The 12,877-nt window shown below is 39.8% G+C and overlaps 1 protein-coding gene across 1 annotated transcript; it reads right to left on the bottom strand.

The window, feature by feature from the left end:
• Positions 1-7,516: 7,516 nt before the first annotated feature.
• On the bottom strand, positions 7,517-7,828 carry LOC306892745 (histone H4-like; the record flags this gene model as incomplete). The annotated part of the gene is made up of 1 exon (XM_079453993.1): positions 7,517-7,828. One exon carries the CDS (start codon positions 7,826-7,828, stop codon positions 7,517-7,519), a length of 312 nt encoding a protein of 103 aa, XP_079310119.1.
• Between the last annotated feature and the right edge of the window lie 5,049 nt (positions 7,829-12,877).

Below are 12,877 nucleotides of genomic sequence, written 5' to 3'. Positions count from 1 at the left end.
TCCCAAAGAGATTTAGCGTTCAACGATTTATTTTATTTTCTCCTATTGTATCACATCATGGTCACAAGCAGGCATATCCGTTCTTAGAACTCCCTGCTGCCTGTTTTTAGGTGCAGTTCCCATCCAACACAAACGTTTGGCAGAAACCAAGTGGGTAGAGTCCTTATCACGTCCATAAAAAGCCTAGTCGTTTCACTTTTGATGTTTGCCACGTGTCCTGGAATAGGAATAGCCGTGCACAGGAATGAAAGCACACGAAGAACACAACGGCAGGCAAAGGAGAAAGGGTCAGGCAGAATGCACGCTCGTGCCTGATGGAACACAACTGCCCTTGCCTATCAAGCCCTCCAGTGGATTACTAGCAACTTCAAGGTAGCTGTTGTTGCAGCCAGAATCTGCCTATGCAGGAACTGGCTCTGACACCCGTGTCTTAAACTGTCCGGGATAAAGGCAGTCGTTTAGAAATAATGTCTGATCAAGGGCAGGATTATTTCCAGGGGCGGGACAGAGGGGACATGTTTCCCTCCGATTGAATGCTTTATTATAATTCATAAGGTCTTGTATCTGCATTTAGCTACATTAAATACTGTACACACTTGCAGCTAGACTCTGCCTCTCCTGGAACTGGCTCTGACACAGATGCCATTTAGAAGTAACGTCCGACCAGGGGCGCAATTATTACCGGAGGGCGGGAAAGAGGGGCCAAGCAAAAGAGAAATGTTGCACGTGCCTGATGGAACACAACTGCACTTTCCAATCAAGCCCTCCAGTGGATTACTAGCAACTTCAAGGCAGCTGCAGTTGCAGCCAGACTCTGACTCCTGTGCCTAACACCATCCGGCAGAAAGCGACAGTCTCCATGCAAAGGCAAGCTCGCGAATGGAGGCTCCCGCGTTTGCATAGCAATGTCAGAAGTGGGATTCAAACCCACGCCTCCAGAGGAAACTGCGACCTGAGCGCCAAGAACCAAGCAGACCGCCCGTGAATCAACCGGTGACAAAGCCCTGAGGCAGCAGCTCGCAACGAAATCTGCCCGTAATCCAGTGAGGCTGATTTGGTCAATCTGTTTTAAAACACGAATCTGTGCGCCATCCAATTCAATTCAATTCAATTTTATTTATATAGCGCCTTTCACAATTTGCATTGTTCCAAAGCAGCTTTACAGGGGAAAAACGAAAAACCCAAGAAAGGGTAAAACACACTACATGGTGTTTTATATAATAAATCAAATTATTCTAGTAAATAATATCTAATGTCAGCATCTCCTGGTGGTTTATTTAGCATATTTTGCATTAAGTGAATGCTTGGCTGAAAAGATGTGTCTTTAATCTAGATTTAAATTTGGCGAGTGTGTCTGATCCTCGAATAATATCAGGAAGGCCATTCCAGAGTTTAGGTGCTACGTATGAGAAAGCTCGACCCCCTTTGGTGGATTTAGTTATTCTAGGTATTATCAAAAGTCCTGCGTTTTGAGATCTTAGAGAGCGTGATGGGTTGTAGTGTGATAGAAGCTCTGTTAGGTAGGTAGGGGCTAAACCCTTTAAGGCTTTATAAGTGATTAAAAGAACTTTAAAGTCAATACGATACTTAATGGGTAGCCAGTGAAGGGTTGATAAAATTGGGGTTATGTAATCGTATTTTCTGGACCTGGTTAGAACTCTGGCAGCTGCGTTCTGAACTAACTGTAGTTTGTTTATTAATGATGCAGGACAATCACTTAGTAGCGCAAATCTGATGATTTACATCCACACAAAGAGAGTGACCGTCATGCCCAAAGACATCCGTCTGGATCGGCGCATTCGCAGAGAACGTGCTTAAGTGCCGCTTAAATAACCTTCACACGGCTCCTTTAAGAGCAACTACATGTTCTGAATGACAATTCCAGCGTTTTGTCAATTAACTAGTAACACAAAGCCAGCGTGTAATTTCGTCCGGATGTGTGCGGGTCATTTTGGGTGTTAACCCACATCCCTGTTGAATCTGATGATTTACACACAATGTGTGATGAGGCGTTGATCATTAAAACGTTGTGTTTTATAAACCGTCAGGTTAAAATCCCACTACAATTTAAAGCTGCTGGATGTTAAGACACCAATGATGGTTTTCATTTTTATCTGCGGAAGGCATGTTATTCCAGGAATGACTTCCACAACAGATGAAAACAAACCTGTGGGACAACTTGTCTTATTTACAGTTTCTGTACGCTTGACCAATGAGTTCAGTCCCTTAACTTCAAATATTAAACCACGTCCTATCTCATGAAAAAATTATTCCGTGGGCTACTAACACATGTCCTTAAATTTATAGCTAATACGCATCTACATTTTAGACCGTTTACTGAATGTTTTGAAAGTGTAGGATTTTTATTGTGATTTTTATTGTGGTTTAAACGCAGACATCCCAACCTGCAAAAAGTCATTTCAGGGAGGTGTCCCGAAGACCAAAGGTCCCCCCCCCCCATAAAAAAATGAAGGACAAGGATATGACAATTCACAACAGAACTGCACTTTACTTGTGTAGCGAAATACAGTTGAATATAACAACAATGAATGAATAAAATAACTATTTACACACACTGCAAATGTAGTAGGCCTAGGCCTATTTCCTACATCATATGCCTTTTACTTTTCTTGCAAGCTTTGATTCTATATGTAGATTAATTTTAGTATTTATATAAGCTGCTTATTCTATTTATACTTTTATCCCAAGAGCCATCATAGAACTGAACAATCATACACCCCTACCACCCAGTCAGCACAGTTGCACTTTATAGATAGGGGCTTTTATGCAATGGGACTTCAGAGTAATGTTGGATGCCCTGTTATTGTTTTATATTTGTTATACTTTATTTATTGTGTGAGTGTGTATATGAAAGTGAGTATTGTTTTAGAGGATGCACAAGCAAATTTAGTTGTATGGTACTACTGCACAATGACAAATACAATCTCTTCTCCCCCCCTCTCCCTCTCTCTCTCTCTCTCTCTCTCTCTCTCTCATGTAAACTGCTTTTATTTACATTCCATTGCCATTTTAAATATGTCTAAGGTGTTTTCACGTAGCTAGTTGTTATCCGACCTGAATAATATGCGCATGAAATCAAATAAAACTTGATGAACTCACCTCAACATGTCTTTACAATCATTAAACCCAGTATTCAGTTCGGGACTAGGGAGAAGAGATAAAAGCCCGCCCACACTGACAATTGATTGGTTGATTTACCGAAACGGGCCAATCAGGATGCTCTCTGTATTACCGGCGCTTCACGAGGCACACACCTCTCTGCTGTGCGCGCGCTACATGTGTTGAAGCACAGTCTCTGTCTCGCATGCGCGCTCTTGATCACTCGCTCTAGATTCCGGGATATTTTAACTCATTTGCGGGCATCAGGGAGCCGCTATCAATATGCGGGAGACTCCCGGAACTTCCGGGAGACTTGGGATGTCTGTAAACGTGATTTTACATTTAATATGCTTTATGATTCCATTATTGATTACTAACTGTGCATAATATGTTGAAAATATAACCAGTGTAACCAAGAACTAGGGGCTGATTTTGAGGGTATTTTCCACAGGAAACGGTATGTGTGTGTGTAAAGATTAGATTACACAGGGAGCCCCATGGAATGTGGTGGATTGTGGGGGCCTCTATATAATGTGTTGCAGATGATTCGAGAGCAAAGCAGTGTGACCTGGTTGGCTGAGACAAGACAAAGAAGAGAAAGCTGATTGGAGAAGAGACCCGTCGTGAAATATTATGAAAGCTGTGAAACTGTTTTTCGGGGTGTCGGTTCTTTGTGTAAGACTTTGCGTCTGAGAAACCCACCCAGCAGCTGTTGTATTTTTGAATCTTCTGATCAATAAATTTCAACATTTTCTTAACTGGCCTCTCTCCAATTTTGAACACGCAGAACATTGTTTTAATGTTCATCAAAAGTAAAGAGTGGGTGACTACAAGGGAAAAAAATGAGAAGGTCCTGGCTGCTGTACGGGGCGGTGCTACATGTGGGGGGCGGAGATGAGCAACGTTGTGCTCCGGTCTCTACGCATCTCATTGGTTAATGGGTGGGATAATATTAAGGGCGGCTCTATGTGTCGTCTCACACTGACCTCGCCTTATTGCTTAATGCAAGTAATGACGTCGATTCCTCAGTATGCATCACTTCCGCTATATCTAGCCTCACGGTGTGTTGTATACGTCTGTATTTGGGCAGTTTTTCAATAAGGTTTAACCTTATAATGTATAATGAACTTGTTGAAGAGTTCAGATGCAAAACCCTCTAAATGCCACATCAATAACTTGTGAGGCTTAATTATGGGTTCCCTTTGAAGTTAAGGAATGCAGCAAGTGCAACATTTTATTTTTTATTGTTGACAATGGAAAACGAGGTTTTTATGACAGAAAAGGATCCAGACAGCTGTTTTACGTGCAAGTAATTGTGTGTGTGCGAGATAAAACAAGTATACACACAAGAAAATGTAATGTAAGTAGTTGTTTTTTATGTTGGTGACATATGCATATGTTGTAGTATATTTTAGGATAGCATTGTGTATGTAAATAAGTAGTATATTGTTATTTTTCTGTCTGTAAACAATATACATGAATTTACAATAATAATAATTTGTTGTAAGTGAAACAATTTAAATATGTAACGACACGATCTCGCACAGTGTATGCAGAGACTTTTAACATGAGCGGGAAGTTAAAACAAAAGAAACAATTGCGGGGTTGGGGACATGTTCAGACGCGAGGCTATGGGCAGGAAACCCTTTTATTGGCCACCTGTCAAACTGTGAGATGACCAATAGAAACAGTTTAAGGGTTGGGCCAACGAAGACACGCAATGGGAGCACGCGCACGTGACGCTAAAAACCCCTGCGCGGTGACCATCGGCATGTTCCCAACCCCGCAATTGTTTCTTTTGTTTTAACTTCCCGCTCATGTTAAAGTCTCTGCATACACTGTGCGAGATCGTGTCGTTACAGTCCATTACTGAGAAATAGAATCGCAAAGTATCGCACTCACGTATTACTTTGAGTTTTATTGCGCATGAATATCAATCACACTGCAGTCGGTTTGTTTCAACTTAAGGCATTCGAAAAACACTGCGAACTAACACAAAAAAACAGGGATGAACAATAACAACATGATTTAGAAACAGAACAACCTAAATCTTGGAACCACTCATGTTTTCTTTCTGAAGGACTTACTTCCAATTTACTTATTTAGCAGACGCCAGCTTGTCCAAAGCCGTTATTATTTCTAAAGAAAGCGGCACGAAAAATGGAGCGCAACTTTAAGAAGACTGAATTAGAGGTATTTCGTACTGCCTGGAAGGATAGTACAAAAAAATACAGGAAAGCCCTAAAAACGTCTCGATCCGCCTACATTTCATCATTAATAGAAGAAAACCAAAATAACCCTAGGTTTTTATTTGATACAGTGGCTAAATTAACCAAAAATAAATCGTCAGCGACTTCTGATTTTGTATACCAGCATAGCAGTGATGATTTTATGAACTATTTCACAAATAAAATCCAAGATATTCGAGAGAAAATTATAACTATGCAACCAGATGCGAAACCCGCTGAACATATGACTAACTACAGCACCCCTAAGGAGAAATTATGTTTATTTTCTACTATAGATCACGATGAACTATCGAAAATCATTAGATCATCTAAATCGACTACACGCATGCTAGACCCTATACCTACAAATCTTCTGAAAGAGATGTTCCCAGAAATTATAGATCCGCTACTTAGCATTATTAGCCTCACAAAACACAGCAATTCTATCGAATAGTGGAATGCATAATCGATATAAAAAAGTGGATGAGTAGCAATTTTTTATTACTGAACTCAGACAAAACTGAAGTGTTACTTATCGGACCGAAAACCGCCCTACGTAATAACCAAGAATACTGCTTAACTATTGATGGATGTTCCATAAAACCCTCATCTTCAGCTAAGAATCTTGGCTTTATATTCGATAGTACTCTGTCATTTGAAAACCAGGTCGCCAACACCTGTAAGATTGCATTTTTCCATCTTAAAAATATATCTAAATTACGTCATATGCTGTCACCATCAGATGCGGTGAAGCTTATTCATGCCTTTATGACATCAAGACTAGATTACTGTAATGCACTATTAGGTGGTTGCCCTGCAGGCCTATTACAAAAACTCCAACTGGTCCAAAATGCGGCAGCTCGAGTTCTTACACGTACAAAAAAGTATGAGCATATTAGCCTGGTTCTGTCAACCTTGCACTGGTTACCTATAAAGCATCGCATAAATTTTAAAATCTTGCTTATTACCTATAAAGCCTTGCATGGTTTAGCTCCTCACTACTTGAGAGAACTTCTTACGTATTATAGTCCATCACGTGCACTACGCTCTCAGGCGTCAGGTCAGTTGGTAATACCTAGAATTTCAAAATCAAGTGCAGGCGGCAGATCCTTTTCTTATCTAGCGCCTAAACTTTGGAACAGTCTTCCCTGCAATATCCGGTAGGCGGACACACTCTGTCAGTTTAAATCTAGACTAAAGACACATCTTTTTAATCTTGCATACACTACATTATCATAATATATGTATTTCAAAGATCTAGGCTGCACTAGTTAGATCAACCGGAACCAGGGACACTTCCAATAAGAACTGATGCATTTGTTGCATCAAAGAGTGCAGAACAGTACTCTACTCTCAGCCAGTCTTGTCTCATTGTTCCAAGGTTACAAGAGCGGAGCGGGCAGGGCGCAATCCATTCCTAGACCTGACAAATGCTGGACGAAGTAAGTGACGTCCCTACAAAACTTCAGCCACTATTAGATTATTAATGATTATTTTAAATCTATTTTTTTTATTTTTGCCTTGTTGTGCAAGCACTGTTGAGCTTGTGCAGAGGCTGCAGTTTTTGCCAGAGGGGAACTGGAATCCCCTGGTTAGGCCTGGTTTCCCTCCGAGGTTTTTTTTCTCCTCCAATGGAGTTTTGGGTTCCTCGCCACCGTTTGCATACTGTTTTGCACTGTTTTGCCTGGCCGGGGGGGGCTGCTAGAATTTGGTAGTCTTAATTAATTAACACTGCATATAGGAATTTATTGTGTGTCTGATATTTGACCTGTGTTTTGACTTCCATAACCTTTTATGTTTTACTTATAGTCATTTTTTCTTGTACAGCTGCTTTGTAACAATGAAAATTGTAAAAAGCGCTATATAAATAAAGCTGACTTGACTATTAAGAGAGTGCGTCTTATTAAACCCCTAAACTAACACTTTGACATTTTCACATGACACGAAAGCAACTGCGTATGAATAAAACATTAAATGTTTCTCATAATTTCCTAATGAAAACAGACTTGTGCGACATCACGCAACTGTTTAAATTCTTCTCGTTATGAGGAAGCGCGTCGACAAAGTCTTTGTTTCATGTGAGGATACTGAACGGGGAACTCTTTATATGAAATCATGGGTGGCTCTTAAAAGAGCCGTTGGGTTTTGAATGGGAGTCCTGGTCACGTTTAACCTCCGAAGCCGTACAGGGTGCGTCCCTGGCGTTTCAGCACGTACACGACGTCCATAGCGGTAACGGTCTTTCTCTTAGCGTGCTCAGTGTAAGTGACGGCATCACGGATAACGTTCTCCAGAAACACCTTCAATACACCGCGAGTCTCCTCATAGATGAGACCAGAGATGCGTTTGACGCCGCCGCGGCGGGCGAGACGACGGATGGCGGGTTTGGTGATGCCCTCGATGTTATCATGCAAAACCTTGCGATGACGCTTAGCGCCTCCTTTCGCGAGGCCCTTACCTCCTTTGCCTCTACCAGACATGTTGACCGTTTACAGATTCGCACGACAAAAAAGTAAAGAAAAGCCGGCAGAGGAGGACCTTTACATGCAACTACAGGACCTCGTAGAAACACATAAACGCGCGAGGGCTGAACGAACCAAGTACACCTTGCTGCGGCCTGCAGTACTGCATATGGGGCGGGGCTCCCCATTGGTTAGCAGGCGGGGTTATAGTTAAATTTGGCCTGACCACTCTTCCTATTGGTTACAAGGAGATTATGTTGAAACCAGGAACTGAGGCTAAAAACATTGTTTTGCTACTTATTGCGGTGCCGTTCAGACCGATTGTAAATAATATAAACTCTTTGTAATATAAAGTTACTTTAGGGGAAATGGTTCATTCATATGTACGTCTGTAAAGCAAGAGTCTTTCTACTACTTGTAGGTTGATTTTGATTAACTTTGCGAAAACGACATAGCTTATACATTTAGTTTATAATGATGCTTTTACTTCACATATTATGGTTAGAATATGGTACTGTAGCAGTTTGTAGTTACCCTTCAAAATATATTGTGGTGTTATAAAAACTCTTTGTTTTCAGTTTGTTACTTATTGTTCATTTTACAACATATTTATTTAATAATAGTATCATTATTTAAATGTATCATTTATTAGCCTACTTCTTTTATTACTGTTGTGTAATCCGGGATTTTTAGAACCAGCTAAGAAAACATTTTAGAGAAATATAGTCTAGTGAAAATGATTACTGTTTCATACAAATGTTAAAATTTTTCTTTCTAAGTGAAGAAAAAAAAATCGAAGAAAATATTTAAATTGTTTCACTTTATTTCAAAAACAACAAATTATTATTATTGTAAATTCATGTATATTGTTCACAGACAGAAAAATAATAATATACTACTTATTTACATACACAATGCTATGCTAAAATATACTACAACATATGCATATGTCACCAACATAAGAAACAACAAAGATTACATTTTCTTGTGTGTATACTTGTTTTATCTCGCACACACACAATTACTTGCACGTAAAACAGCTGTCTGGATCCTTTTCTGTCATAAAAACCTCGTTTTCCATTGTCAACAATAATAATAAAATGTTGCACTTGCTGCATTCCTTAACTTCAAAGGGAACCCATAATTAAGCCTCACAAGTTATTGATGTGGCATTTAGAGGGTTTTGCATCTGAACTCTTCAACAAGTTCATTATACATTATAAGGTTAAACCTTATTGAAAAACTGCCCAAATACAGACGTATACAACACACCGTGAGGCTAGATATAGCGGAAGTGATGCATACTGAGGAATCGACGTCATTACTTGCGTTAAGCAATAAGGCGAGGTCAGTGTGAGACGACACATAGAGCCGCCCTTAATAATAGGCTTGTTTCGCCTGAAATGTAGGTGAGAGTAGGCGGCTGCAGTAAGGGGAGGGGTCAAAAAAGACCTTTGAAGTCGGACACTTCCTGAATCTCGCTGTTTAGTCGCTTGCAAACGTGAACAATGGACGAGATCGCGTTCGCGTTTTTTATCGCAGATGAAGTGGATGTAATCGAAATACCACTGTTTTTACATGAAGATGGTTACAATAATAATCACTGAATGTACTGTCAAATAATGTACAAATAAACAGCTTACACAAAAACATGTAAGACATTTTCAAGGATTGTTTAAATAAATGGTAAATGAAGTAAATAGCAAGTTACTTTTGAGAGACAGAGGTCATAACAAATGTTGGTCATATTTAATAACAAGCAAATTTCTGTTGCCATTTTCACGTCCTGTAACGCTTTGACCCGGATAGCTCTCACCAAGTCAATAGAAGAAAGAGGTTGGAGGCGTAAAGGCTGTATCACGCACATTTAATGGCAGATAACACAAGCAACGCAATCCTCTCACACATGAGAGATTACTCTTTCCCAGCGTCACAAAATAAAACTAACAAAACAAAAGTATAGAAAGATGGTAGAGCACGCTTAGCATCTACGGTGGATCTCACTCACTAGGCTTGTTTGAGATGCGCCTTGCCTCGCCTGAAATATAGGCGAGAGTAGGCGGCTACAGTGAGGGGAGGAGTGAAAAAAAGTGCAGGCAAGCCGGACACTTCCTGAATCTCGCTGTGTTGTGGACTGCAAACGTCAACAATGGAAGAGATCGCGTTCGCGTTCTTTATCGCGGACGAAGTTGATGCAGTTGAAATACCACTGTTTTTACACGAAGATGGTTATGATGAGGAGAATCACCGAAGGTGAACAGTGCTCATTACTTAAAATGGCTTATTCAGTAAATGGTAGGGATATAAATCTATCTGATCTAGAGTGGTATTGCAACTTGCATCTAATGAAATTAATGTCGAGTAAAAAATAAACAGTCCTGACTGCAGATAATTCAGCACCAAAGAAAATTGTTTTTATTATTATTAAAGTTATTTGGGTGAACTATCCCTTTTTTACATGACAAATATTCCATATAAATATATTACACAATTGTTTGTCACCTTAATGTAAGTTTCAATTCATGTTTAATGATTAGGAAAAGTGTGTGCTGCAAATTATTCTTAAAAAATAATATGAAACAACAACACATTCTAAATTAAGAAATGAGCATGTGTGGGTTTTGTTTATTGCACTCCTGGAATCAGACATATCCAAATAAAGATATCAGATAAAAACACAAACATGAGGCCTAATTGTAAAACAGTCACATTAGATGTATGCATGTATTGATGGATTGACTAATTTATTTAATGGAATAATGTTGTACAAAAATGTCAATGTATAAAGAGAATACACATCTCTCAATAAAGAGAAAATAAAAAACAAACAGGACTTCACTTCAAACCAAGAAAATAAAAATAAAACATGTCCTAATTACTAAGTACTATAGAAAAAGTAAATCGTATTAGGCTATAGGTAATGGACTTCTTAGAATTAAGGGGAAAAAAATATCAGCTGACATTATCAGCCAATGAGCACGAAGCTGTGTCGTCAGTCAGTCGTTTCCCATCATGCTTTTGAGTAGCGCAGTCGGTGGAGAGCAACTGCGCTCGACTGCTCAATCCGACACAGCCGCCTCGCTGTCGCGAGAGTTTTTGGGCACACGTCAGCATGAGCTCAGAGCAAGGCGGACGTAACTCGGACACTTTTCTAACCGGCATGCATCTCACGGTGATCACCGGTGATCGGTTCTGCGCAGATTTTGTTCATCTCAAACAAGCCTACTCTCAACTCAACAACGTCATAACGCATAGCGCGCGTCAGGAATGACGTGATCTGTCTCTTAAAGGGGCACACCGCACAATAATGTGATGCATGTAAATACACAGTTTCGGTCGTTACAGTCCGTAGTATTTTTCCATACCATGCAAGTCAAAGCTGTATTGTAGCAAATATTCTTCAGAATTTCTTCCCTTGTTTTAAGACCCAAACACTTCTCAGATGAAACTACACAAAGATGAGGCATAATGACTAAACAGTCCATTTAGATATGTATGCGTGCATGTATATTTCTAATGGATTGATTTATTAATTCACACAAACATACAGTAGAATAAAGAGAAAATTACAACAAGGAAGAATTCTAATGAGGAGAAATATTAAATAAACGCATGTCCTAATTTCTTAACTTCACTAGGCGTGTTTTGTTTTTGTTTAGTTTGCATGTAAATATAAATAAACAGATGCGTAATCTAATTCTTAGAATGAAGAGAAAATGTATCGGTTGACATTCTTAGCCAATGAGTTTGAAGCTGTGTCGTCAGTCAGTCGTTTCCCATCATGCTTTTATATAGCGCAGTCGGAGGAGAGCAACTGCGCTCGACTGCTCAATCCGACACAGCCGCCTCGCCGTCGCGAGGGTTTTTTGGCACACGTCAGCATGACATCATAGCAAGGCGGACGTAACTCGGACACTTTTCTAACCGGCATGCAGCTCGCGGTGATCACCGGTGATTGGTTCTGCGCAGATTTTGCTCATCTCAAACAAGCCTATTATCCCACCCATTAACCAATGAGACGCGTAGAGACCGGAGCACTATGGCGTTCCATTCGGTCCAAAATTATGACTAACCAGCACACACACGTCTCACTGAACGTGACGTCTGCGTCTGCCGAACGTGACGTCTGCGTCTGCCGAGCGTGACATCTGCGTCTGTTGCTTGACTCGTTGGTCTGCCGAACGTGACGTTTGCGTCTCACTGAACGCGACGTCTGCGTCTGCCTGAACATAGGCTACAAGCAATTTTATGTTTTTATATTGACAATACCTTAAACAGTTATTAACTGAAAGTAAGCGTATTCTTTCTTTTTTGAATAGTAAATTAAAGTTTGAGTATGTTGTAATCATTTGACTGATCTCACGTTTCCCTTGCTTATTCTTGCTCACAACATATTATCAGATTTCCAAGGGGTAATATTTCGTGGCCACGACAAAACTTAGTGAAACGAGCATGTCCCCTCCAGGTCTCCGTACATGTGAGATTGGTCAACGTGGTAAATATATTTATTCAAATTATCCTGTTCTTCTGGAATAGTTTTTTTTGGAAATCCTTGTTGACAACATATCGAACAGGAAGAAATAGCATTAATGGAATTAAATATGCAGCATGTACTTTTCACCACTAGGTGTCTCTAAGTCACCAAAATAAGAGGGACGGTTCCATTAACTGTTAAATATTGTACGAGACACTCCTCCCCTCAACTAGAACACTCAAGATGGGTAGTGGATCGGCCTTCAACATGACAGAGACCTAAAACATATAGCTGAGACCACCAAGGAGTGGCTCAAAGAGAAGCACAATAAAATACAAATCAATTTCTAAACCAGTTCTACATTCTTCCACCCATGCACCTTTCATGCAGTTTAATTAGTACTAAACAAATAAGTACTAATTCAAGTAATTAGCTAAATTAATAATATGATATTTGGCTGAGATACAACTATCAAAATCAGAGGGTGCCAAAAAACTACTTATTTATGTAATAATACATTCAGTACTGTGACAAATGTTAGGTTGAAAATACGTAATGATTATAGTTTGTAAGTGTGGTTTAAAATGAGAGCT

This window comes from Barbatula barbatula (genome assembly GCF_947034865.1).
Source record: "Barbatula barbatula genome assembly, chromosome: 4".
NCBI lineage: Eukaryota > Metazoa > Chordata > Actinopteri > Cypriniformes > Nemacheilidae > Barbatula > Barbatula barbatula.
This window is presented reverse-complemented; position numbering and strand designations above follow the sequence as displayed.